Source organism: Gasterosteus aculeatus, chromosome 12 (assembly GCF_964276395.1).
Source record: "Gasterosteus aculeatus chromosome 12, fGasAcu3.hap1.1, whole genome shotgun sequence".
Taxonomy (NCBI): domain Eukaryota; kingdom Metazoa; phylum Chordata; class Actinopteri; order Perciformes; family Gasterosteidae; genus Gasterosteus; species Gasterosteus aculeatus.
The window spans coordinates 20,348,638-20,372,584 of NC_135700.1; the positions used below are offsets into that span (position 1 = coordinate 20,348,638).

At 43.1% G+C, this 23,947-nt stretch overlaps 2 protein-coding genes across 2 annotated transcripts in view; both read left to right on the top strand.

Annotated features, from left to right (window-relative positions):
• Positions 1 to 676: 676 nt before the first annotated feature.
• Positions 677 to 7,900, top strand: LOC120812635 (mortality factor 4-like protein 1). The gene is made up of 12 exons (XM_040168776.2): positions 677 to 991; positions 1,463 to 1,509; positions 1,617 to 1,684; positions 1,786 to 1,872; positions 2,154 to 2,234; positions 2,342 to 2,367; positions 2,779 to 2,867; positions 3,684 to 3,785; positions 4,159 to 4,247; positions 5,221 to 5,393; positions 6,573 to 6,657; positions 7,523 to 7,900. Exons 1-12 carry the CDS (start codon positions 952 to 954, stop codon positions 7,605 to 7,607), a joined length of 972 nt encoding a protein of 323 aa, XP_040024710.1. The 5' UTR covers positions 677 to 951; the 3' UTR covers positions 7,608 to 7,900.
• A 2,978-nt stretch (positions 7,901 to 10,878) lies between these two features.
• uacab (uveal autoantigen with coiled-coil domains and ankyrin repeats b) overlaps positions 10,879 to 23,947 on the top strand; it is a 31,909-nt gene continuing 18,840 nt past the window's right edge. Inside the window, exon 1 of the mRNA XM_078085637.1 lies at positions 10,879 to 11,126. Within this exon, the coding sequence (XP_077941763.1) occupies positions 11,079 to 11,126 (48 nt within the window). The 5' untranslated portion in view covers positions 10,879 to 11,078. The remainder of the gene's footprint in view (positions 11,127 to 23,947) is intronic.

Here is a 23,947-nt window from a genome sequence, read left to right on the forward strand (position 1 = left end):
GTTGATCAAGGTTGATGGAAGAGAAGGCATCCAAACAGGCATCAGGGCCCACTGCTGCATCCAAGGAGGACAGGTCGGCACTGGTTGAAGGCAGGAGACCATCAATTTTCTCTTTGATAGTCAGAATCTTATCATTGAAGAAGTTCATGAAGTCGTTACTAGTGAGGTCCAAAGGAATACACGGCTCGACAGAGCTGTGACTCTCTGTCAGTCGGGCTACAGTGCTGAAGAGAAACCTGGAGTTGTTTTTATTTTTTTCTATTAATGATGAGTAATAAGATGCTCTTGCGTTACGTAGAGCCTTCTTGTACGTTTTAAGGCTGTCTTGCCAAACTAGCCTAGATCCTTCTGATTTGGTGGAACGCCATAATCGTTCAAGCTTCCGCACAATTTGCTTTAGGTTCCGTGTTTGAGGGTTATACCACGGAGCAGACTTCCTTCTTGTTGCTATTCTTCTTTCCAGAGGAGCAATAGCGTCCAGCGCCACTCTCATTAGACTCTCATTGTCACTGTCATTAGACATGTCAAATATCCACTTGACTTGACAATGAGCTCATGAGAACTACTTCCTTTGCTAATAAAATCCACCACAACCACGGGCCAGAAAATGCTGAGGAACACTGGTTTGGTAAGACTCCACACTCTATTTGTCTGTTTCTCAACAAACCTAGCCAAGTTTTCTCCGGCTAAAACGAGTATTGTTGGGTTTAAATGGCACCACCTGAGTCTGTAAAGTATCTCGCCTGATTGTAGTTTTTCCAATTTTCAGAAGGAGCTCCGTGAACGCACCGTAGTCTCCACCGTGGTCACGTGACCCCAGCGGCGGGCGGGCCATTCTCAGCTTCTCCTTCGCTTTTGGCACCAATGTCGGAGGTGTTTGTGCCTGGAAGAAATGGACTCTGGCAATGCCCGGATTTGATCGTTCAGAGATTCGATCAGTTGAGTCTGTGAATGGCGCCAAAACAGGACCCTAAGCCTAAATTTCAAGAAGGTCGGTGACTTTACGGAGCAATATGAGGGATGATAAAGCCTGGAGGGGGGTCGGGTTTGTTGTTGTTCATGCTGCTAGCCTTGCCCGACAATAGTGGTCTCCAGAGAGGGACGCAGAGCACTTACAGCCGTTATTATCGTCCATAGATGTGAAGGATTATTCTTTTTAAATGTTCTAAAATGACTTGTATCAAAGTTCATCACCTTAAAGCGAATCTTAAGGTGTAAAACAGCCGTTGATGTTAAGCTAACGTCTAGCTAGCTAGCTACTATGCTAAGAGCTAACAACCTTTATCCAGTTGGCGCAGTGTCACCGACACGCAAAAGAGGGGCCAAAATAATGTCAAATCTAGATACATGTTTTTGCAATATATCTGAGCGACTCCAATGTAGTCTACCCAGTAATAATACTTGTATATTATGTCATTATATATTGTCTTATGTCTGATTATTTTGCCATCTGTGTTCGCAGGTGAAAGAGTCCTGTGCTTTCATGGGCCATTGCTCTATGAGGCAAAGGTTTGTTTCAGCAGATGCTTTTTATTAGTTGATTATTAACTGAAAACCCCCCAAATGTGAGCCATGGACTGACGCAGACCTGTGTTTGTGTGTTATTGTTTCAACAGTGTGTAAAGATCAACATTAAGGATAAACTGATTAAATACTTCATTCATTACAGCGGATGGAACAAAAAGTGAGTATCTGGGTTTGGATAGTTTATCGGGTTTTAACTCACCTCAGATCTCCGGCTGTGGACTTTTTTGTAGTTTCATGGTTGGATGTGTCTTTTTGCAGCTGGGATGAATGGGTTCCTGAAAGCAGAGTTCTCAAATATGTGGACAGCAACCTTGCAAAACAAAAAGAGCTTCAAAAGGCCAATCAGTAAGTTTCTATTTTTTATTTGCACAAAGGATGGAGATGATAAAAATGCTATTGTTATTTTGGGGCGGGAAAATATTCCTCTCTTTTCTAATTTTTCGCCAACATTAACAAAACCGTCACATATTTGCACTTTGTCAATTCAATAATCAACATGGATTTAGTAGTAGCTGCTTTACAAGTTAAAATACAGAACTCTTGACATTACAGAATGTGGACAAATGTCAGGAATAAACACTTTGAGTGGATTCATTCTCTCCTCACAATTTTCTTTTCTTCCCCAGGGACCATTATGTTGAGGGAAAGATGAGGGGTTTAGCACCAAGCAAGAAGATTGCTGCTGTGCAGCAGAAAAATGTTGATCTGTGAGTATCCACCTTGTTTTCTCCAATAATTCAACATATTGTAAGCATTTCACGTAAGTAGTCATAATGTTGATCTAACGTTCAATTTCACACTTCTTGCATCCTAGGAAAGTGAAAAAGGCAAAGCAGAAGAGTGAGTATAATGTTTCTGCATCGCCTGTTCTTTCTTTGCATTCATATAAAAACCACTAAATCTGCTTCAAAGAACAATTAACTGATGGAATAGAGGAATGGCAAATATGTCCTTTACTGTTTCAGAACACAGAATTCTGTTGCGTGAAGCACATTTTTCAGAGCAACCACTTTTCTAACCATAGTTTTAAGTCATTTATAAACACTGAAAATCCCCAGGAGGAGTTTGCAGTTTGCGCCGTTTACACGCTCTACAGATCGCACGCACACGGTTTGTGTACCTGCTCACTCGTCACGCCTGACGGCACTCGCCTATTTGGGGATTTGCACCGACCTGCCAATTTTTTGAAACATCTGTATTAACGCCTAAATGTCTCCATAGTCTGTAAGCTGTAATTGGTGTGTTGTTTAGCCCCAGGGCCGGGTGAAGGCACCAGCAGCGGAGAGACGCCGCAGGGACCACGGAGGAAAAGGGCTCGGGTCGATCCCACTGTGGAGAGTGTACGTATCTTCGGTTATTTGGAAACCCTGCGGACACACAGAAACAAACGTGCCGGGAGACGTAGCTTCAACTACATGTATGTAATGTTTGTATGACGCTGGGGAAAATGAACTGATCGCTTTTTAGCGAGACGGCTTGATAATTAGGCTTCTCAACATCATATATTGAAACCACAACAGGGTTATTTGGATCAAAAGTTCCTGTCATTTAAAACTGCACAAGAGAAGGGAGACATTTTAATATGACCTTCAGATGTGATATTCAAAACAAGGGGCTCTATGTAAAAAGCATCCCTGTGGTTTCTCATTTCATCTGGCTCACACAGTTCCTTTAGAAGTGGTCTGTGTGCGACTGTGACCGATGGGCCACAGCAGGTAGTGTCTGAAGACTCTGACCACAGATTTCCTTCCGCTGAGATAGAAAGTGAAGTTTGCCAAAGAGGGCGAGAAATAGCGGAAACCGTTGGCAGCACGCAGCCCTGTAATCATGAGCTGAATACCAAACAGGGTTCAGCGCTTAATAAAGACCTGCTGGCAGGAACACTGGGATAATATAGTGGAAAGGGAACCATGAATGATTTATTATAAAATAACTAGAAAGCATTCCACCTGTATTCTTTTATATTTTATTTAGTTAGGTTGAAATAAATGTAATAAAGAAACTATGTTAACGTCCTATCCCAGACCTGCATATGAAATATTTAACACGTGTATTTTTGTGAGCGAGCTGTGAAACGTTCAAGGCGGAGGAGAAGCCGTCCTGCTCCCAAACCCCCGTTATTAAAAACAATGAAATAATTACCAATGTGTTTCCAGGAGGAGATGTTCATCAACCGCGTGGAGGTGAAGGTGAAGATTCCCGAAGAGCTGAAACCCTGGCTGGTGGACGACTGGGACCTCATTACCCGACAGAAACAGGTGTGCGGGGTCATCTTTGATCCGCTCCGAGCTGGGGAGGTTAAACCTTTTGCCCCGCAGCGATGAAGAAGTATTACAAATTCATTCCGACATCTGGCTTCTTTAAATCCACCGGTGACCAATTACGTTATAAAAATTCCTCATCACAAATAATTTGTATTCTTGATGGACTTGGATTGAACAACAATGCCAAAGCCAAGTGTCAATGTCCAGAAATGCTGGAATCCTCTCAGAATGCCGATTGATTCCTTATCTCATATAGTTTGAATATATGGTGAAATAGACCTGGAATTACCGTCAAAGTGAGGGACAGATGTTGTCAATGTTTCGAGCTAAATGGGCTAAATCCATTTCATTTTTTTGTTGTTTGCAGTTATTTCACCTTCCTGCTAAGAAAAATATAGAGACCGTGTTGGAGGATTATGCAAACTACAAGAAATCTAAAGGAAACTCCGACAACAAGTAAGAATGAACAGCCTGTTCAATCGGTGGTATTAATACAATCTGAGCTCGTCGGGTAAAAACAAGCACTGTACGCTCAAAAGCCTGGCGGAACATCCGCTACCGGTACTTTGCAGCCTATTTTGCCAATACTCAACATTGTTGTCCTCGTTATTGACTTTGACAAGATAACATGAGATGTTAATAGCTTTAATAAACTTTTATCATATCATATTTTATCATATTTGCTCAAATCACTATATCCTGAAAATAGCGCATGAGGCAGATCATCAAAGCTCACAATGTAATTAGTCTGATTGCACTCTTCCGGAAGAAAAACAACCATTCACAGCCGAGGAGCCGCCCACCCGCCGCCAATCGCTGCTCGTGAATTCCGGTTCAAACTTTGGAATAAGCAGTGATGATTGAATATGAATCAACGACGCAAAGTCTTGGGGATTCCATGAGGAGCACCAAGGGGAGGCAGCGGAAAACCGCCTTCCTCCCAGATTAGATCCCTTGCGTTGTATCATCTTTAACTTCCTTCCTTTCCATTTACCCAGCATGGTACCACCTATGCACATTATGAACAGCGTCCTCGGCCGTGATTGGAGGCCGTGCCCAATTTAGAAATATTTAAATGACCATTTTCCAAGGCGAGCCCATTCAAAGTAACTCATGCAGGCTTCCTCGAGACTGCAACTTTTGTGAAAACTGCGGTTTGACGAGGTGCGCTGAAAGCATTTCCAGTTGGGTGTGGGTGGCGCTGTTGCACGGTCAGAAACACGGACAGTCGTGGGAATATTACCTGCACCGAAATTAAATTTCCACTGTGCGTTTTTTCGTTCTTTAAATTTTTTAGCACATCTTACCTGATAACATATCGACCGCCTCTCTGGTCCGATCGTCCGTCATCGTAGTTTGTTGTTCCCACATGAACGCGCCGGTCCGGCCGGGTGTCAGCGGCGGCCCTCACGGCTTTCTCTCCCCTCAGGGAGTACGCGGTAAACGAAGTCGTGGCGGGGATCCGGGAGTACTTCAACGTCATGCTGGGCACTCAGCTGCTCTACAAGTTCGAGAGGCCGCAGTACGCCGAGATCCTGGCGGAGCACCCGGACATGCCGATGTCGCAGGTGTACGGAGCACCACACCTTCTGCGTCTGTTCGGTAGGGACGTTGGACACACCGTGAAACGCACACTAACACACATGTAAACTCTGAACCGTCGCTTTGAGCCGCACAGGAACTCCACCTCTTAACCGTAGCATCATGAGTGCTTTCAGCAGATTTAATTGCATTCTGGTAAATGTCTTTTCATACACGAAATGGAGACTTGGGGGTGAATGACATAATTGCCGTTCCTGTAGTTCTTGTCTGTGAAACGTTCTCCACAGAAGCTGGAACACCGTCTGCGCGATCAGACAAATTATCACCCCGGTTTCTACCTTTTGTCCCAAAACAATTTCTGCCGCTGTGGAAGCAGCGAATACATGCTGGAAGGAGCCGTCACACTAGTGCTGTGGTGACAGCGGAGAGGACTCACCTCGGGGGGAAATAACGCACGGCCACAAGCAACGTTCTTTTTTACACTTTTGGATTTGATTATCGATCGACGGCAGTCACTGTTTTTTTTACTTTTGAACATCTCACAATCATTCATCTCGTTTGATGACAGACAGTCAAAACTTAAAATAACAGAAGATACAAAGATGTTTATGGCCTTTGCATATTTCAAATATATATATTCGATTGATATTGGCTTCATTTGCTTTAACAAAACAGCATATTTATTGTGTTATGGTAGAATTATCAGGATGTCGTATCAAAAAATACAGTGTGAAACAGTTATTATCTCTGCCGGGAGAATCATGCGATGGTTTGCGCGTGTCATTGTGTGTCGGGATGTGGCGTTCTGCTGCAGTGGATTGCGTGTTATTTTGGGCGCCCGGTTACGGCTGCAGACTCAAGGACCCCTCGAGGTCCCGACTGACTCACTCTCATTGCCGGTTATGTGCTGCCATCGACCGCCCTGCTGCCTCCTCACCGCCCCCTAGAGGGAGCCTCTCAGCTGCTGTTACACACGTACACACACAACAGAACTACACACGCAGGTGCCCGCGTCCAGCAGCCAATGATAGTGATCCGTCGCTTCCTTATTGGCCGCCAGCCTCTCGTTCACGCACGTCACGCCGCTGCAAATCGTCTTGCAGACTGACACAAAGCTTTAGGTTGTGTCTACGTCTTGTAGTTTAATGCCGGTTCTTTGAAGCATTTTTATGTTCACACAGTTTATATGTATCTTTAAGTCTTTCCTACCTTCCTTTCATCATTTCCCCCCCCCAACAGTTCGTATTGGCGCCATGCTGGCCTACACGCCGCTGGATGAGAAGAGTCTGGCCTTGCTGCTCAATTACCTCCAAGATTTCCTCAAGTAAGGTCTAACTCCCTCCACAGAGACTCCTCGTCATGTTTGGAGATGTCATGTTAGATCTTCCTCCTTATTAGTGCAGTCAGGTGGTTGTAAATGCTCAAAACATGACGTCGCTTTTGAGATATTTTTAGCTGCTAACTTATGCACACTGAACTGCATTTATTGCAGATACATGTTTGGTGCCTGAAGGATGTTAAAGGATCAGGTGATTGAACGTAAAAGCAACGGAGTCGTATAAATTTATTGACTTGTGATTTTTTTTCATAATGAGCTGCGCTATTTTGAGCACCAGGATCACTAATGGATCGATAGTCAGCGTGTTATTTACACTGTTATGGACAGTCAGCCCGTATCAATCACACCGTTAAAACACATCAGACAAACATCCACATGTGCAGCTGCGTTCATAGTTCATGAAACCTTGAGGACGGCGATCTTATTAGAATGTCTCTGGACACCCTCCCGACTAAATATAGTGGCATGAATAATACAGTGATCTCTTGGGCCGTGTGGTGTTTTCTTAATTAAACCGAATTCTATTGGAATTTATTGAGGCGAAATGCCACTCATCCAGTAGCCACATTTCTTTATTCCAGTTTGTTATTCAATGCAAAAGTAAAAGAAGCAATTGGGATCCTGCAAATTTCATTTTCAACTGTTGTTTGTCCGGATGAAGCTCATATTTTAAAAAGACACGACTCCTATTGAGGCTCTTATTTTGACAGGATAGAGGGTTGAGTGATAAACTTCCTTTCCTTTAAAGCCTGTACAGCTCCACCTGCCTTCTTTTATTTAAGACAACGGTCGAGTTTTTTACCTTTCGGCATTAACCTTCTCTTTACATTCCACGTGACGTTTCCTCCAGGTACCTGGTGAAGAACTCCTCCACGCTCCTGAGTGCCACCGATTACGAGGTCGCGCCCCCAGAGTACCACCGCAAGGCTGTCTGAGCCCCCCCCCCCCCTTTCTCTTTGCCCTTTTATCCTCTCTCACCTTTTGGAAAAGACACAAGATTTTTTTTTTTTCCTTCCGTTGACTCAACAAGCAGCTCTTAGGTGTTTTTGTGCCACCCGATAGAAATTTGTTACCGTTGCATGTATGTATGTATTAGTGTTTGTCCTGCAGTACAAGGTGCCATCGGATGCTGGACCACCTGGTCATCACTCAGCAGCTGATGTTTTTGTATCTGTATCTTGTTCATTTGTATCAATTTGTTTAAAAAAAAAAGTTTCTACACAATTTACATGGTTTACTGTGTTTTTCTTCTAAAATATATATATAGGAGGAAATTGAGTACTATGGTTTCATACTGCTAAAAAAACTAATTTTTCATAAACCGTTCAGTTCATGAAATATGTAAAGGTGGCAGCAATAATCAAGACCATTCTAATACTGTTTATAATGGTCATTTAATGTTGAAAATGACAAAGACAAATGACCACAACTACATTTTTAGTAGAGTAGGAAGACATCTTGATTTTCACATCCAGATGCTTTAAGTCTCTTAGAAAGACGAGATTCTATCATTCTGCAGAATATTTCAAGTAGAGGAACTTGCATAACCAACAATACAAATATTGATTAGCTACATGTGTATATAGAGGTTTAGGTCAAACGGAACCAACTACACAATGAAATCATTTATTTACAGTCACAGGGGGCATTTTTACATTCATACAGCAAAGGGTACTTTTTCCTTTTATGCCTCGAAGGCCATTTTCCTGATTGTACATATATACATACATTCTTAAATACTATTGAAATACGGATAATTCCGCTAGCGACATGCTTTATCCAAATCTATATTATAAATTTGGTAAAGGATGGATCATAATTGGTTTAATTGTATTCTGTGTTATTAATCTGAATCTGCAAAAGCAAATACATTCGGTGGAGTAAAAACTGCAACATTTCCCTTTGAATTGCAGTGGGATTGGATGGAAATATATAGTGATGTACATAAGTGAATATGTGTGTGAATGGGGGGTATTTGTTTACCTCCATTTGGCAATAGTGGAAGTTGTAAATATCGGATGAATTGGCTGCAGCCTGCAGGGACTGAACAGCAGCTGTAGCGGTGTCTCCATGGTAACCCTGCAGCAAAGTGGAGGCAAGGACAAAAACAAAGTCAAGTGGCATTATTGCTAGTTGGTTAAATATTTCCTCAAAGTAAAAGAATCCCACATAATAAAATTAAACCCTGTGGTGCATTTTATTAATTGAACCAAACCTTGTGTGATTTAAGCAACTTCTTGTCTGTATTACCGGTGTTAAAAAGTCTTATTCTAGTCCAACTTAAAGTGGCACATCTTCATCAAAACAAATGTCTATTAGGTCATTTTCTACTGCTGAAGGAGGTATCGTCATGGTGATCGAGGGTAAAAGTAAAAGTCAAAAGTAAGGACGGGATGTTTCATTTATCCGGCTCCTCTTCTGTGGAACCAGCTCTCCATCTTCAGTCCAGGGGTGGACACACTCACACTCTTTCAGGAGTAGCCTGAAGACTTTCCTCTTTGATAGCTGGCTCAAGGCCGCCCTTAGATAAGCTGCTGTAGGCCTCGTCTGCTGGGGCACTTTTGAGGACGCGCCGAGCTCCTCTCTCCTTCTGGATGAATTCATGTCCCATTAATGCAGGTCCCCGACTCGGCTTCCTCCCCGGGGTCTTTGTGCTTTCTGTCCTAAAAGGTTTCCATTGATCGTGGTTATGTCTGGATGCTGGCCCTGCCCCCTGCTATTATTACTATTGCCGATACAATTACTTACTTTATTATCATTATTCTACACTTCTGCTGCTTTTATTAGTGATTAATATTCCATCACTATTCTGGTACTACTATGTATGTCTTATGCACTGAACACATTGCAAATCTCTTATGTTGTTCATTCAGTACAGATGAAATCTATTATAATCCCTGGGAGTGGGACCCCTCCTGTGTTGCGCTCCCTAAGGTTTAAGTATTGGGATCGTAAAGCCCCTTGAGGCCAATTTTTGAATTCTGGATCTGGTCCATACTAAATATATTGAATGTAATCATAGCATTTCAATATACATGTAAATATTCATAACAAATAAAGATAATAACTTTCCACTTTTTACTAATTACTTGGATTTGCGATGCAGTGAGGTACAAGTGAATTGGAAATAGTGAGACAGTAAGTAAAATATGCGACAAGTACCTCAAATGTATTCAGCAACAATATGTAGTTACATTCCACTATTGCCAACTTCCCTATTGATTCGTTTATAGGTTTATGCTTATATATTTACATTCATTTAGCCAAAGGAAAATAACAAACACCAACAATATGTCCAGTATTTACACTTTAGAAAATGTTCTCACAGACCTTTTATCTGATATGTTTATTGAGGATATTGCTAAACAGGAGGAGAAAGCTAAGTTTAAAGTATTTTGTTTATCTAAATCAACAAATGAAATCAAATGCAGCACAATATTACGAGCCCGATAAAATACTGTTTGTGCAGTGAAGTTAAGTAAACTGGTTTAATCATAAGTGTTTATATTTGGATGCTGTTTTGTGGAGGTTGTTGACACATTCCATTTTAATAAATAGTAAATAAACTATATGGACTGAGATATCATAACTCAGTGTAAAAACACATGGTTAAATATCCTTGTACTTCACTTGAGCATCTCTTTGTTCCTTCCAATAATACTGAAAGCTTAAATCAGCTACATTATATGACAGATTAGTTTTAGATTATTGATACAAACTGTGAAAGGTTTGGTAATGCATGACGTTTTACATATAACAAGGTTATTTCTACACTGGCATTAGGGTACCACTTTAACTTAAGTAGAAGTCTGAATACTTCTTCCACCGTTGAATATTTCCATCTCCAATGTCTTCTAGTGGGATTGTGTGTTCATAACGACCAGGCAGCCACAGCACAGTAAGCCAAGTCATCCGTGACACGACACACAGGTTGCTAGGTAACAGGCTTTTAAGATCCTTTTTGATAGCAGGTCAAATTTACACCTAAACGATGAATAGTTTCTAATGAGGTATTGAGGTAAACAAATGATACCTTATTGTTCAAATATATATTTTTCGCAAGGTGTTTCGGACTTCAGGTACGCCTGACGTCACGCCATATTTTTCTTCCCATGTTCCAGGATGTCTCAAACTTCTCCCAACGACACTTTAGGAGGAAGTCCCGCCCTTCCGCGTCACCGATTGGCTCAAAAGTAACAGCACCGTGAACTTTGGACTCCTATTGGCTCTACTACATGTCAATCGTAGGGCGAGTAGAATTTGCGGTTGGGCGTCAGGTGAAACTCGCTCTGTGAGGGGGAAAGATAAAAAGTACTTCGTCTGAACGTTTAGGGAATTTTTTATGCTATTTATGAACTTACTAACCTAAGGAAACCTTTTAACACTGGAAACCAACACGTAACAAGATGAAGAGCCTCAAGTATCGATTGAAAAAGCACGAAGTTAACATCACAGTAAGTTATCTTTTTTTTCTTCTTTTTCTATCGACTAACGTTGGTTTTGCTAACATTCCCCGGTTCCCACCATTGACCCCGGTTAACGAGGCAAGCGCGTAACGTCCGTCGTTGTCTTTTACCCGGTTGACGTTTCAAAGGCCTGTTCTCTTGTTCCCAACGAGCACGTTAACCGCGGTCATGTTCCCACGGCTCCGCGGTGAGGAAAAAAAACTCACCGCCGGTTAAGTTTTAAGCACCTGCACCGCCGCGAGAAGGCGAAATACGGCCTCGCACCGTTTTATTACTCTGCACCCGTTTACGGTTCGGCCTGTTCAAGATCTGCCCTAAACTAGCTGACGGTGTTGTTGTTATTCACTAAAAGTGGAACGGGACCAAAAGCTGTTTTAAATCAGTGCAGCAAAAGAGCCTCGGCGCCTGGTTGTGGTCACCGCTGACCGGTGTTACGGTTCAACAAGCGACCCGGTGTTACGGTTCAACAAGCGACCACGTTAAACCGTGACACCGTTTTTTTGTGTGTTTGTTTTTCTGACCCCTGTGAGCTGGAGATTTTCATTTTGGACTTTTCTTGAATCGGCACCTCACCAACAATGAGGTGGTTGTGAGGTTTTGCTGGAGGATGAAAGTTCAGTCCAACTGTTCAACTTATTACATTTGGCTAAAACGAATGCATCATAATACAACGGCGGTGAAGGAACTACTCGCATCTTGATCTAGATCTTTTTAGTAGTATATAAAATAACACAGTGTGGCAATACTCGTTTACAATTGAACGATAGGCATTCAGAAGGAAGTACAAGTAGAAAAATCAAAATATACTTAAAGTAGCTAAAGCAAAGTAGTTTTTTCTGCACAATGAAATCATCACGTCAATGTTACGGTTGGTGAAGGTTACCAGCTGTGAACTGTAATCCATGAACATACATCTTATTTGTTGATTTATTTTTTGGAATAATCCAAATCTGTAAAGTGCCTTTTGACAAAATAATAGCACATTATATCACATCGTCATATCAAAGTAAAAAGTGCAATTCATTCCCTCTGAAATGTTGTGCACGAGTAAATGAGAACACTCTTATCTCCAAGTCACTCCAAATCTTTCTATTAAAAGTGTTCATAGGCATTCCAACACTGCTTACACAATCATTCCACAGTAAACAATGATGTGAGTAAGCTTTATGTTGAGTATGTGGTGCTGTTGACTGACTGACTGCTGAGAGATGTTTTTTAAATCATTAGCCAGTCAAATCTGCCAATAATGTTCTGGAGTTTTCTTTGTTTTGCTTATAAAATGTGAAAATGGTAAAAAAAAAATATCTGAGCGCCTACGCTGATTTATTCATAATACATTTTTTGCATCAGCCAAAAACCCAATGAAATATAGTTTACTATCATAGTCAAAGAAAAGCAGCAAATCTGAAAAGCTGAAACCAAAGAATATATTGCATTTCTGCTTGATTAAAAGAATAAATAAATAAATTGTTCCTCATGGATTACTCTGCAAACCCTTTTGACTCCAGCACAAACTACAGCCACACAAATGTAGATAAAGTTGAATGAACATCTGTTTCACCAAAATCCAAACGCTGCACTCCTTCATTGTAGTCCCATTTACCTCATGTTGTGTGAGACTAATTTGGAATGCAATGTGTCCCAATAAACTGACAGCTGACTCAATCTTCCTTTTTAAAAGATTTGCTGTCATCCTGCCCGTATAATATCTCATGAAATCCTCCTATTTGTAAAGCACTGGTGTTTGGTCATGTGCTCTGTGGAAGCGCCGAAAGTCCCGTCGGGAAAGTTGCGCTGATCTTGTTGTCGAGATGATTCTGCACGAGTGTTGAAAGCGTAACAACATAACCGTCACTTTTTGAATATGCATCATCTCTCCACACAACAGGCCATACTTTTTAGACTCGTTCTTCATTATCCAGCAGCAGCCAATGAACTTTCCTCAATGGACGGTCATTACGATTCTGCACAGTCTGACGTGCTGTGGACTCTTGTTTTCGGCTCCGAGCAATTACCATGAGAAAGGCACCGAGCCAGAGGAGCTGTGTGCGGTAAACTATCTGGCCCTTCCTTTAAAAGTGAGAGGGATAAAAGCCCCCGCGGCTATGAATGCTATTGTGTCCCCGTTGATGCTTGTCTCACTCCTCCCGTCAGAGACATCCATTTAAAATTGGGGCCCGTCTTGTTATTTTTTATTCTTTTTGCCCTGCGGTGTTTTCTGTCCTGTTTGGTTTGAAAGCTACCTCAGGAAAAGCTTGAACTAAGCCGTGTGGAGGAAACACCCGTGCCATTTACTGTCTTTAGCGCTTCTGCTGTGACGTTCTCTCTGCATTCCTCTGTGCAGGCAGAGAGACCAGAGGAAAGACATGAAGCTGCTTCTGGGAGCCTTTGTTTTCTTTACTTGTCTCTGTTATCTGACCAGCGCGTCCCAGCGAGGCTCCTGGCCGGTCGGAGGAGACGTTGCTGCCAGGCGCGGCGCTCTCCTCCTTCTCCTCCTCGTCCTCCTCCCCCTCCAGCCGGAGCTTTTGACTGCAGGTCAAAGGCCACAGCACGGTCACATCTGGGTCGGTCCGAGGCGGGCTGGTCACTGCCAAAGGCCCCGTCTATATTGAAACCGCAAATCTTCTCGCCGCTGGTCTCTGTGCTGAGTTGACACTTTTTCATAAGCAGTTAATGGGTCTTCATAAGGTGGTCGCGCCCTTACAAACCTCAATATAGGTTTAAATGAATTTGAAATGTATTTAACGACTTTCCGATTTTTGTGCTCTTAAAGGTAAAGACATAGTTCCTTGCAGTAAAAAGCCATTAATGTTAGAATCTCATCTTACGGTTTTGGCAGCATGCTTTTCCTCATTGCTACACAAAGTGCGGGAGTGAAACTCACTAACTTCCTGGTGAGGTGACTAATCGTTAAATCGAAAAAAGTTTTCCGAGGCATTCAAAGGAAACTCGCCATAAATACTTTTAACAAACTTAAACCGAATTCCTCTTCCTCTTCTACATCGTGTATTTTAAGTGGTAATATATGGATTAATTTTGATTTTCTTCACCTTTTTCTATTGAATTCTGTCATTGTTCATCATCCGGGTTGATCTATCAATGATTGACAAGAACTTCTAAGGAACGTTAACCAGAAGCATTCAAGGTCGGTTGAGACATTCCCTCAATACCAGCTGTGGATTAAATGCAGGCCAAGTTTTGTGGCTTTGTGTCAGGTTTAAATAAATCTTACATTAAATATGTTTTATTTTCATAAAGATTCAGTCGGTTGGGGTTTAATTAAGAGCTTCCATTACCACTTCTTCTTATCTCTTGTTTTGTTGAACCAGCACTTTAAAACCCGGAACAGAAAATAAAACCGAGAAAAGCAGCCGATCACGTTAGAGACGTTTGAACCAGATATTTTCCTTGGTCTCGTAACGTTTGATCGACTTTTAGAGGCAGAGGTATTTCAATAACTAATGAATTAACCATTTCGGCCCAAAACAAAAAAACTAGTTCCTTATTTATTGCTCATTCGTCCCATTAAATGGACCGAAACACTCATTCATTCTTTTGTTTTTGATAGATTTGAGTTATAAATGATTTAGTTATTAGTTAGTTAGTTATAACATATTTATAATACCATAATATTCTATAGTAATGCAGCTCCTGTAGAAGAATACCACAATACTGTTTTCTGGTTAGTTTTGATATCGATCACAGTGAAACTCCTCTTCTATGAGATGGGTTGCTGTCTCCCTTTCCTTCTATTCTGCTGCCCGCAGGAAGTGAGGTCTTCCTGACGAGGCTCGTCTGTAACCTCGCCAGATCCCACTCAGAAACCAAGCTGGGCTCCTTTACAAAGACTTGTTATGTCATTTCACAATGTTCCTTTCATCCTCAAGAGCCAACTGTTGGGAGGTTTTAGTTTCTTTTTGCTCGCTGGAACACAAACGGGCAGTTCTGTCATCAAAGTATTGTCCTTGTGTCCTTCTATTTGTTTTTTCTGGCTGTATACGAGTGGGATTGGTTTGATATTTACATGTTTAGTCCCCCTACAAAGCTGTTCTCTTCTCTCCACATTCCTCGTCTTTGTCACCTAAAGACATAAAATGCCCCAAAATAATCAAAGAATTGTACTCAACATGTTTGGTGGATGTCAAGAATGCACGCAATGCATCTTGGGGCATAACGATGAATGTACTGTAGTTATGTTTTCTATAAAACTACACAGTAACATACTTTTTATGATTTGGTTATTGCTATTGTAATCATCCATTATTTAACCAGAAAAGGGGGGGGGGGGGCGGCTGGAGTCTATCCCAGCCAACTTCGGGCGATAGACGGGGTTCACCCTGGACTGGTCGCTAGCCAATCACAGGGCTACCCAGAGACACATGATTTAAAAAGAAACAAAAGAACTCACCCGAATCATGGCCAAAACGTCAAGGCCGATTAAGATGATGACATCACTTTGTTGTTGGACTGCTCCATCAATATTCCAATTTTAGTGTAAGTAGTCAAACTTGCCAAACTTGTACATTTGTATTCTTTCCGTGCATGTTTTGTTTATCAATTCTCTAGTTCTAATTCAATCAATTACACAATTTTTTTAGGTAGGAATTCTGAACACTTTTGCTGTCAGTTTACAATCGTGAGGATCCGATGCCTTTTCTCTATAAAAAAATGGATTTGAAGTTATATCTTTGAGTTTGGGACACAAAACGATAAACCTCTTACAGGGTCCGTTATGCGTTTTGCTACCCTGGAATTATCCTGGTATGAATATTCATTTATTTATTGGCTTTTCTTGATGTGTTGAATCCGACTATTAACTGATTTACCTGCTTGAATTATTGTCTTCAACAGGGAGTTGGATCTAAGTGTGTTTAGTTGTAGCGTTGGTTGTTGCGGGATGGGGGGGGGCATTTTTCCGGTCTGTAGCAGCACAGCGTCCACCTCCGTGCTACCTTTCCTAAATCACTTGTGAGGCTGTGAACTGCTGGTGTATTCTATGCTTCTGCTGTGTTCCCCGCAAAATCTTCAGATATTTTGGCAGCAGACCAAAGAGCTTCTCGGTATCCTTCTGATACCTACTTCTCATCAAAGCCACTCTTCAGAGGCCTTCACGGGAGTCTGCTTGGACCCTCTCCTAATGAGAAGCCTCCTCCACGCAGACACGGCAACGTATAATGAAAGGGCTGAATCGAGGATAAAGCAGCCATTCAACTTTGTGCTCGACCGTGGTTATTATATCACAGCAAGTGTGACTCGCAGGGCTTATTATTCAAAGGGCTTCAGAAAAAGAACATTGATGTTGTTGTTGTTGCTGCTCACACTTGTATGAGTCGGTTATTTCATCCTGGATGAGATGAGTCATCCATTCTTCAACTTTTCAGGGTTCAGCTTTTGAATGCCCTTCTCATTGGTATGGAGAGTTTGCTCCACATTCCCCTGCTTCACTGTGTCCCCGATCACACCTCGTCTTTATTTGGCCTTCAGCCTCCTTCAGCAGGCATCCTAAAGGATGAAACGCGAGAGCCTCCCTCAGAGTGATGTTATGGGAGCGCTTGATGAGGGCACAGCGGAGTCGGATGGAGCTCTGCTTCATTGTTGGGGAGTCGTGACAAAAGGAGAATCGGTATGGTGGCGGTGGAAAAGGTACTATGATGGCCCCAGGCCCCTTTGGGAGGATTCTATATCTGCTGTGTTGGTTGTTTCCGAGGCGTCACCCACACACCTACCGCTTCATTTTACAACAGGGCTTGATAAACAAAAGCAAACCGCCCTCCAGATGAGTGTGATAGGGCAGTTTGAGAAAAGAATCCCTGTTCTACCATGCCCAAAAACGTGCATGACATGACATGAGCAGGGCTGATAAGGCCAATCGACACAGGAATTGTTGGAAAGCGCTCAAATGATTGTAGGCAGGAGTAGAATTAAACGGGTTCTAGCAAAAAGCACAAGGCCGGCAATTTGCGATTATTGTTGAATTTAGCAGACTCCCAATAGCAATACCAGGTTTATTGATTCCCACTTTCCCACAGCCGCAGTGTTCTAGAAAGATGAGCAGTTTGTGTTTTATTATTAGTACAAATAGACATTCTATCCTGGTGGGGGAACCCCTCGGGCACCTTTCACAAATCCCCGAGCCGCCCCGAGAACCTGCTTAACGTTAAGTAGAAGCCTCCTTCTCCAAGTTTACGCTCCAACTTGAGCAAAACACCCAGCAGGCGTTCTTACCCCTCCGCAGTTTGGGGGTGAGAACGTCTGGGATTAAAAAAAAATAAAAATCCCCCTCATCCTCATTTCCAAAGTGTGTGTGTGTATGTGGGCCTTGAGTCGGTACGGAGGGAAGGTTTTAGTTGAGTTAATCCTCGGTCAGACGACGCCCCCCCCATCCCCCTCGTCTTCCTCTGACAGGCGCCCGTCAGACCAAATTGTTGGTCTACATAAGATGTTCTACATAAACAAAGGAGCAGTTTGACTGCTGTCAAACATGAAAAGGAGGAAACCCACTGAACCCAATTCTGTCGTTCATAAACGTTTTCCTATTCATCCAGTCAACTGAGTCATTGAAGACCTTTCTTACTTCGCGGCACGGAGGCTAAAGATTGGATTTCTGAAGTTTTATTACGCAGAATAATGTATCCAGTTGTGTTGTCCTTTTTTATACCACTTTTGAGACAGTAATACCAGTTTTGATCTGTGCTTGTATGTGAGTTGCATCGACTGAAATGGCGGCAGTCAAAACCAAACACTAGAAGGAACTACGACTTTAAGGTTGTAAAATTATGAATCGGGCCAATAGTTTAAAGCACCTCTGCAGTGTTCAACAAGGCGTATTGTAACGGTTTATATATTCTCCTCGCCTTGTGTGAAAAAATTGACGTGTCGACCAAATGGTGCGTGCCCTGTGGACCATGACTGCGCTAAGTGAAGCTGGTTCTGCTCTCGACCCGAGAGGGTTGGTAGGACTCAACACATCCTGTAGTGCTTTTATTTGATTCCCCTCCATGACCGTTGACATTCTTCTCATTTGCTTTCCGATTGCAGCGATGGTTGTAACCCGTAGACCCGGAGACGTTGTTTTGTTCACTCTGATGAAGTGAGCAGAACGGTTGCTGTGGAAACGGGGTCGCTGAAAATAAGTATTATTTGCTTGCTTATGTTTGACTCTGAACCAAACAACAGGGAGTGTTCGGAACCCACACTTTTGTATAAATCTAGTTCTAATGCCACCGCAGTTCACCTGCACCAGTTGATTATTATTATTATTTTGTCCTGGTGAAGCGGCCATTAATTGCCGATATCAGATTATGTAGCAGGCGATTGTACAAGCTGATATTTAAATATATTCGTGAGATGGAGGGGGGAAGGACGGAAACCTCCATTCGTTCCGTTTTGTATTCTTTTGAGATGGAACCAACCGGTTCGTCGGGTTTTCCTGTAATATCTATTTGTTCACAAGGCCGTTTTACTCGCTGCAGGAGGAACAGACTCTCAGACAGGATCACCAGCAGTGTGTTTGAGGCTGGACCTCGTGTTGGCTGCAGAGTGGGTGATAGCGGGACAGTCTGTGTTTTTGGGATTAAAGTCTGGCTCCATGGGGGCGGCGGTGAGGTCACCTCAGCAGCGTTCCCATGCAGAGGGCTCGCTCTGTGAAAGACCCGCGGCGTGCACGGTGGTGTTAGTTCGTGTCCTGTGTGATTACGGGGGGAGGGGTGGTGGGGGGCTGCTGAGTGTATACGCGTAGTACCAACTGTATCTCTCCATCAACAGTGATGGAGAGGTTATGTGGAGGGAGGTTGTCATGTGAGAGGGTCTCAGCTTGAGAAAGAAAGAGCCCAAGATTCTGCTGGGGAGGGACAAAGCGCTGTGAAGCGGCTCCGAATAAGCCTCATCAAGCTATGTTTTGTTCCGTCTCTCTGCCTCTGCAGAAGGTTTTTCTGAGGCAAAGGTCAGTGGAGCCAGTTAGCGTTTTTTTTTTTTCCTCAACTCCACCGCTGGCTGCTACCGCCGAGTGGGCGTTGCTGAGAAGCGCAAATTTCAGCAGAGGTGTAGAGGTCGCTGATCCCTAAGAGGGCGATGTGGGTGGTGCAGTGTCGGCGTATATCACAGGCACTGAGGAGGCTGACTTCTACAGGAAGACGTGCTCGGTCACTGGGGCGACGAGGTGGAACGCTTGACAAGTCGCTGCCTGCTCGCTAGATACCTGATTGTTATCTGCCACCGTGGGAGTCGAGCCTGTAATTTTTGGAATTTAATACTGCAGCTAGAGTTATTTCTTTCTACCCTTTTTTATATATATATATATATATATATAATCAGTTTATTTATACCAATGTTTTTCCCCTCAATCCTTATTACATGAATTTAATTCCTGTGTCGGGGGCGCCCCCCCCCGTTCACTGGTCGGGGACGCACTGACATTCCTCGTTCCATAAGAACATTAGGATACAGTTTCTGCATGTTTTCGTGTGAGGCCTCGTCCATCTGACCAACCCTTCAGTAACATTCCTCGTGTGAGGGTGTGTGATGACAAACCGGCTACATCCCGCCTGTTTGTGCCCAAGTACCAGCACGCCCAAAGAGCTCGCCACCTCACCAAATATGGCCCCACAAGACAAAAGACCAAAGCGGTATTTTCCCTGATGTTGCATCCTTGTTTTTCTTGATGAGGTTTGTTTTTTTATTTCTTAGATAGCCATTGTTCCTCGCAAAACTGCCTGCAGGCGCATCACAAGGGAGACACACAGATTTCTTTGTGCGGTTCTCTTTCCCCCACATTTGTTTGTTTCTTGCTAGTTTTCTCTTAGTCTAATAGTTTAGAAAATCTTATTTAAGGTAGCATTTCTACATCAGGGATCAGAATCAGAGGTACCCAATCACCTTTTTTCCTCTGAAATGTTTTATTAAATTTACGTATTCTCTCCTAACTACGTGCGCTCGTCCCTCTTTTTACCGTCTCCCTTTTCAAAAGCAATTCGCAAGGACATCCCAAGCATTTTTTTCACCTTTTCAATGGTCCACTCCTTGCTGCAAACACCAGCTGAGACCACAGTCTCTCCCCGGCGGTCGGTAATTTTGTCATTTATCCGCCACCCCTTCTAGACCGGTCTGCAAAATATGGGCTAACATGAAAGTGGTCGGTGAGGCAGGAGAAAGGTGGAGGACCCCTGATCTAAATGGTTCCCGACTATCTGGTTGGAAGTCATTTCATAGTCCTGTGGCGCTCTTCTTTTATCTCTACTTGGTCGGACCAGCTGCAATAATATTAGTCACACCGGCAGCAGAGTCTACGGCCAAAACCCAAACCCCAAAACCTGCTTGTTTGGAATTCTCCTGCTGCGGGACGTTGTTGTTTCAATGATGCCGTTTGAAACGTGTCTGCTAAGCTGCTGCTGACAGGAAATTGGTGTTTTAGCTCAGAGATCTGGTCCTTTCCGATTGTATTTGGATGTTCTAATTTATTTCTTTGAAAGATGCTTCTAGCTCAGCGGAAATGGCGGCGTGATAACGGTTTTAATCTTGCGTCAGTACCACCATTGTCTTCAGAACTCTCCACACTCCAGAAGTGTCTCAGAAGCTATTCTCCTGCCTGCTTGTTCTTCGATCTTTTCTGGGGACTCTGCAGGGGGCAAAGTTCACAGGGTTTTGGCAGCTGGAAAGCTGATCTCCCGCCCTGGCAGTGGGTGTCGGAAGTAGAAGAAAATAGCGAGGAAGGGCTTTGCCCTTCAGGTCATAGGTCGTCTAAAAAGGTGTAACCCAGCAGCTGGACTAAATAGTCTCCATTTTTAATCTGAGGGGTCGCCAGGACAACGACCTGTAAACCTTCAGTATCATAGAACCGAAGAAGAAGAAAAATGTCTTCTTGCAATACAATGAATGCACATTTATTAAAATGAATTGTAAAACATGAGTCTCAGGCTTTGATGCTTTTTATAGGTACTTGTCACTAATCACATGATCAATACTTGTTTGTGTTATGTTTCTTCATCCTACTATTCCCATATGATATGTAGAGAGCCCATTTAGTGAACTTAAAACCCAAAATGTGGCACTATTAGTGCAGTTTCTTTCTGTCTTCGACTCCTTTTTTTAATCTCGTTGCTGCATAGCTTATTACTAATGTAAAGAAGTTGGATTTGAAGACAACATGTGAAGGCCGCTCTTTAATTTGCAACGTCTTGTACTGTTTAAAAAAAAAAAAAAAAATCTAATCTGTATAAACTCAGACACACCTGTCCACACCGGGAAAAACCTAAATCAACCCATCTCTACTTGGTTTGACTACTGAAATATGGACAGCGCAGATACACAAAGGATCGTCTTGTAAAGTGTGAGCAGTGAAGCGGATCACGGGTCACCCTCTCCTCTGTGTGCAGGATGCAAATAGACTTTTAGTGAATTCGACCTGCTGTTGTTCTGTCCACCAGCAGAGGGCGTGTCTGTCCATGCGGCCTCTACTCGGCCCGCAAGAGTGCTGCTCTGTTTTGCAGAGATGCAGCGAGGGCATCATATGCATGCCATAAGCAGAGCTCCTCTTCCCTCCTGACACCAGGCCTGAACCATCAGCGGGGGCCTCGGCTCCATCCAAGAGGGGCTTTCACTCCAAAGCAATGAATTCACCCAACCCGTCACGACAGACCGACTGCGAACATGCTACACTGTGTCACTTTCTCACCTCTCTTCTGGCTCGTTTACACATTTGTTGACCGCAGGTGTTGTCTTTATTCCTGTCCCCCCCCCCCAGACAGTTCACCACTGCATGCACAGGTCTATTGTTGCAGATCAGGCGGCGCCGAGGCGTGAAGCTACTCTTGTTGTTGTTGATTGTGAGCGGGTGGTGTTATGACTGGGGTGGGGAATAGGATTTTCACTAGGAATGCACATCTTTCTTGGGTTCATGCATTGTTCAGTTATCTTCGTTCAGTATTTGTTATTATTTTATGAGAAAATAACCTGCAAAAGCTCAAAGCACCACTGTGTGTGAGCACGGCTGCCGGTGGACAGAAAGAACGGACGGACAGAGTTCAGAAACCACATGACTGCTCCGTCAGGCCACTCGGGTTTCATCCCCCATCAAAAATACTAACGGCTGCAGAATTTTGGTTCTTCCAGATAGCTAACCACTTCACCCGTAAAATGTTGGTTTACATGTCCGTACGTAACGTGTCGCCTCACAGAGGCTCACTGCAATGACGATACCCCCCCATGATCATAAACCCATAAAACCACTCGAGTGACAGCAGCTCTGCATCCGACACCACTACCTCTTGACGCGTTGGCACACGCTTTATGTTTTTGGACTTGGGTCTGTCTGTTATGAGAGCAGTTGGATATTTCCTGCGTGTGATTTCATCCGTGAGGACGTTAGAGACACATTAGTCAGGGTGGCGGGTGGCGGTGTGTGGGGGGGGGGGGACCGAGGTGTTGGAAAGAATTTCTGTAGACAGTGATGGACAACCTGAACCAAAGATGACGACCCAAAATAATCTGCGTGAACAGGTAGAAGCCGTCCACTGTTTTGGTCCTCAAGGTCACTGTATTTTAAATATAAACTTTAGGTAATGTGTTTGTTTCAGCTGCTGTTTCAGCTTTCGGCAGCGACGTCACAGTGAGCGACGCAATCAGAGGACGCTCAGAGTTCAAGACACTTTGTGCACTGCTCGTACTGTTAGTGCCGGCCTTTGAGAACAAATATTAATAATATTATTATGTAATATTTAGTTGGTTGATCCGTCCGCTTCAAATTCCCAGTCTGGATGAACTACGGTAAAAAGTGTTCATCAGCTATATTTGTCTAGCTTGGTGGCAAAATAAAAAAATGACAGTTTTGACTTCTGGTGCAATCATTTGGTTTTGATGAACAAGACACACATTTATAAATATTAAAATGTGTTATTTGGTGAAATTGAAAAGCTTAAAACTAATTTTTAGAAGCTTCAATAAAAAATGTTTTCCCACCAATCTGTTTTATTCCTACCCGCGTATACCTCAGATCAAATGTCGTTGATCTCAGTGATTCCAAATCACTGAGATCATACTTTAAACATCCTCCTATTCTGGCATTCGTTATTACATTCCAGCATATGAAAGTAAAGCAGGGCCATAACATTGACATCATATTCACGGCATGATATGAAACTAAATATTGTCATGTGGCCTGGTCATCATCTTCCCAGGTTTTAAAGGCTCAATCAAACGATTCAAGTTTAGACCATTTAACGGCTCTGTCTGTAAAAAAAAAAAAAAAAATCATATTCCATAAAACTCCCAATTAGTTCATACCAAATGTTTTAAGAAAGCACCGACAAACAAAATCCCTTCAAAACATCAAGCCAGACTTTAAGTTATTGCCATGTTATTATAGTCAGTAAGTGAGTGGCAGCCTTTTACTTGCTAACAGCCCTATCAATAACCCGGTACATTAACAGATTCACAAACAAATACACACACGCACACACTTCAGCGCGCCCATATGCCATATTTACGTGACCCGTATGCCTCGGGACCGAGTGCCATTTTGGCGCCTTTGTCTCTATGCGAGGCGGAGCAGCTTTTGTAAGTTGACACCTACTTCTCCGCATGACATGTCATGCGGAGGAGGCCTTTCTGCATGTTTGTGCATATCGGTGGCGCTCTGTTAACGGCAGTCTGGCAGCGAACGGTAACACGAGGCCCCCGAGGAGCTGATGCAGTGTGTAAATGAAACGGGCCCTCGGGTTTCTGTCTCCCTGCCCTCTTTTTTTTTTTTTTTTGTTTACCTAGAAAAAGGGAAGCTTGGTCTTTTGCAGGGTGTCTTTTGTGTGTCGGGGAAGAGG

What these genes read in the sequence shown, in the direction of transcription:
- LOC120812635 (XM_040168776.2), top strand. Translation starts at nt 952, where the DNA reads ATGGCGCCAAAACAGGACCCTAAGCCTAAATTTCAAGAAG. An exon ending in CATTGCTCTATGAGGCAAAG is followed by an intron (nt 1,510 to 1,616) that starts GTTTGTTTCAGC and finishes TTGTTTCAACAG; the next exon opens with TGTGTAAAGATCAACATTAA. An exon ending in TACCTCCAAGATTTCCTCAA is followed by an intron (nt 6,658 to 7,522) that starts GTAAGGTCTAAC and finishes CGTTTCCTCCAG; the next exon opens with GTACCTGGTGAAGAACTCCT.